Raw genomic sequence first — 3,980 nt, 5'->3', positions numbered from 1 at the left:
CAGCAGGAACTTTAACATATTTTCACCAACATTACTTTTATTCTATTTTAACCCTTAAACTGAGATTATTTTCTAGCAATAAAATATTCTCTCAGGTCTAAAGGCAGGTCTATTTTTGCTTGTTTTGTTCACAAAACATGTAGGAATTTAATACATATAGAGCATGGGAGCCAGCCATTTTGATCCTACAAATGTAGCTCCAGGGATGAGTGAGATCCCCACTGAAAGGAAGTGTTCTTAAACAGAAATAAAAACTACAAGTAAGATCAGTCGAAGTTATCAGTAACATCTGCATCACTGAGAACAGTGAGTAACCAACCACAAAATTCACTAATAATATTATGTGTGTGTATATATATTACAAAGGTTAAAGATTTTAAGCAGCAAAATGGGAAGAAAAAAGTAATGTGCTATTTGCTGCACAGGTCTAGACTGTTTCCATTTCAAACCTCTCTATTTTCAGGCTTGATATTTGTCCCATAAATGTTTGAGCCAGGTCAAAAATTGAAATAAATCCTCTCAATGTATGGATATCATAGTGTTCAAGAAAAACAGATTATATGCAAGTAAGATCATCTTCATGCAGTTACTACCAACATCCAGAACTTTATTACTGATGCAAAATTTTAACCCTCAGTTTTAATGTGCCTTCATTTGCAAAAAGGAGCTGGATTATTAGCCTTGTTTGGATATTAACTTCTTAGTACACCTTTTTCCTAGGCACTGCCTCCCCCAAAAAAGGAGGAAAAGAAAAAACCAACAAGAAAAAAAGAAACACCTTAGAGTTGATGTGAACAGCTCCTTCGGGTAAGGCATGTACACAGAAATTTTTTTTCCCCTAAACTGAGGCTATCAAAATAGTAGGGCTTGGTGACCAGCCTGTTTTTCTAAAAAGGTTACATAGAACTGTTAATTTCTCCAAATAAACTTTATTTGCACATAGTATTTTAAACTCCAAAGGTACGATTATAAAACAATTACATTCTAATCACTACACAGGGCATCAGTCAAACAGATTCAAATAGGTCTGCAAACACACAAAGCAGCCCATTTCCACATTTAAAGTGCTAGTAGAAAAAATCCTGCACTCGTGCTTTTAAAATAGAGAAGCACTTAGTTCACACTTCCTGTGGGGAACCCTTTTAATGCTCTTTAAAGGGGCATACTGATTGTAACAAAAAGCTGTATTACATACATCACAGGGACTTCTAGAAAGAAAAGATATGTGCAAATACATTCTCTCAACATGTGAAGCCTTCCCCACTTCCTTCTCCTACCTTGTCATCCTGCGAGTCGGGCTGGAGAAGACTGTGTTGCTGAATTGCCATTGGAGGAGGAAGTGGCACAGCATCTGCTCCCTCTTCACCTTCCTCCTCTCCACAGCTCTGCATACCTGAGGAGGATGACTTGGAGAGAGTGCCACTGCTCAGCCCCTCATTCCGACCTCTCTGTAAATTAAGACATACATTCAAGCTCTGTTACTTCCTCAACAGCATGAAGCTTGTATCACCAGCTTGTCTTAAAAAAGTCTGTTCTGTAGATTCACCTCTCTCCCAACAAGTCAAGAAGAGGCTACAAACAACAGAGGGGGAGTAAAGCAGATGCCAAAGATAGCTTTTGGTGTTCGAGAAAAGCAGATGGATTGAGATCCTGAGAACAAGACGTTCAGCTTGAGATTTCCTAGAGGAAAAGGTTACCAAAGCCGTGCTTGCTTTCCAAGGTTGGTTCGGTAAAGAGGCATGTTCCTCTTACTTAGAAACTCTGGAATTTTGAGCCGACCCTCATAGCAAGACTTCCAAAGGATGTAAAAACATCTCTATTACAACATGAAGTAGTTTGTAAATTATCTTTTCTGCCTCCTCTGCCTTAAAGTAGTGGGAGCAGCCTGCTTGTAGAATTTCTACAGGTGTGTTGAAAGACAGTCCTTCCAATTATACACGGAACTATGATTTCAATTAGCCAAAGTTTACTGTTACTGATCTCACAGGATAATTTAACTATCTTTAAAGGAAGACAGCATAGATGGTTATTGGTGTGTTTTTTTTCCCCCTGACTTTAAGGCATGGTTATCCCTCACAGAACTGCAGAATAACAAATATTTCCAAAACAATGCTACAACTGCATCACAGAGGGTGTCTTTCAACAGCTTGACATTCAAGGCCAGGGGCCAATATTCCTTCCCAAACCACATCTCCGATTCATCACGCTGCCAAAGTCTCTAGTGTTTTCTTCCCCTATGTTTACTGTATAACTTCACTGATGTCCCAAGCTTGCAGAAAAATATGTCAGGAGCAAGAAATGAAATGTACTAATTAATTGGGCATCTGAGGCCACTCTTCTGTATGGTATCTACCAAACCTGCCAGTCAGATTCAAGCCTGGTAAAAGGAAGCAACCGTACAGCCTGCAAGCGGCTGTGCCCCTGGAAGCAGTGAGATGCCACTATTTCAGCCTGAACCATGGGTTTGTAACAAAGGAGTATCCAGCTCTGCCTGCACCTAACCAGAGACAGGCTTTGCTCATACATGAGTTCCATGCTTAGAAGGATGGGCACATCTTTGGGGGAGGAAGGGAAATCTTTGGTAGGTGTCCTTTGTGGCAAAATCTGGAAGAGCTCATGATTTCCTTCCCTCCAATGAAAACTGCCACGTTTGTTATTTGACTGATGGCAACTTTTGATTTGAAGGGCCAGTAATTTTTCTGGGCTGTAACTCTTGCTCAAGGTGTAAATACAGCTTTAAGCAGTTAAGCAGCAATCCCTACACGTTCCCTGATCCATCAACAAGAAAAGGAAATACAAAATGACCTGACTATTTCCAGAACATGAAGCATCTTTACTCATAAAGCAGAGTGGGGTAAGAAAGCAAAGCCAAAGAACAACTTTTTACTCTCCCACTGCTCTTTTTCAACTGGAGATCCTTCTCCACAGAGCTTTACTAACACTCTCAATGCACAAGGGCATGAATTATGCCTGGCACAGTACCAGTGCAGAGAACAGCAGTCATCAAGAATGAGCATGTGGTACATTCCACCTTGCTCAACTGCTGGACGGCTATCTGTAGAGACCACCTTCACCTGACAGCATTTAGTTCTTTGAAAAACATAAAAATGAGTAGCAGAAAGCTGCCCTGAACACTTACCTCTTCAACAGTTTCATCTTGTGGGGTTGCTGCACTATCATCAGAGTCCTTCTGAGAGCCCGCATCGGCACTTTTACGAACCTCTCTGCTCTTCTTATGCTTGTGGGCCAGTTTTTTGACGTGCCCATCTGCTTTTCCACTGCTAAGACGCCTCACAGGACTGGTAAGCCATTTTCTCAAAGTGTTGCCAGGGCGCTTGGGGCCTGGGGAGCTCTGTGCACCAATCATGTGGGGCTGAAGTGATGTTACTGAAGCAGGAGGACTGGCATCATTGCTGGAGACTGAAAGAGAGTCTGGAAAATGAATAAAGATACAATTTTAAAAAGCTGAAACACTGGTAAGAAAGAAAAAAGGCAAACGACATACGTAATAAAGGATATCAGATTGCATTTATGGACAAATCAACCAGACTGTTTTTAAGTAACCCGACCTTTAATGACCCCACAGCTATCGGTGTTCATATGCTCCACGTGACCACCCATACAGAAGCACCATTTATATGCTTACAACAGTCAAGCTTCGTTAAGTTCCTCCTGCCTCAGTTCTGATTCATACTTACCACTACCGATACTTATTTGATAGTGGATTTACTTCCCGTATGTCACCTAACTTTATGGAATGATATGCTTGTTTCATCTTTTAATGTATAGTGCTTTGAGCATGACCATCACGACTAAAATTAATTGCCTCGGTGAGGTAAGTCAATTATTTTCCACACACAAAATTTTATTAGAAATGATCCAGTTATTTATTTATTTGCCCTACCCTTGGGAAAAGGGGAAGAAGAATCCAGAAAACAGTTAATGTCTGTCTCTTGCTTAAACCTTCTCAGTGTTTTGGT

General features: G+C 40.6%; 1 protein-coding gene across 1 annotated transcript in view; it reads right to left on the bottom strand.

Moving 5' to 3' along the window:
• LOC104498953 (triple functional domain protein-like) overlaps nt 1–3,432 on the bottom strand; it is a gene marked incomplete at its 5' end in the record, with an annotated part of 36,732 nt that extends 33,300 nt beyond the window's left edge. Inside the window, 2 exons of the mRNA XM_010142397.1 lie at nt 1,278–1,448; nt 3,140–3,432. Of these exons, the coding sequence (XP_010140699.1) occupies nt 1,278–1,448; nt 3,140–3,432 (464 nt within the window). The remainder of the gene's footprint in view (nt 1–1,277; nt 1,449–3,139) is intronic.
• Nucleotides 3,433–3,980: the final 548 nt, after the last annotated feature.

The sequence above is a fragment of the Buceros rhinoceros genome, unplaced genomic scaffold (genome assembly GCF_000710305.1).
Source record: "Buceros rhinoceros silvestris isolate BGI_N320 unplaced genomic scaffold, ASM71030v1 scaffold15278, whole genome shotgun sequence".
Lineage (NCBI taxonomy): Eukaryota > Metazoa > Chordata > Aves > Bucerotiformes > Bucerotidae > Buceros > Buceros rhinoceros.
The sequence above is the reverse complement of the archived record's forward strand: the minus strand, read 5'-3'. Positions and strand labels throughout refer to the sequence as shown.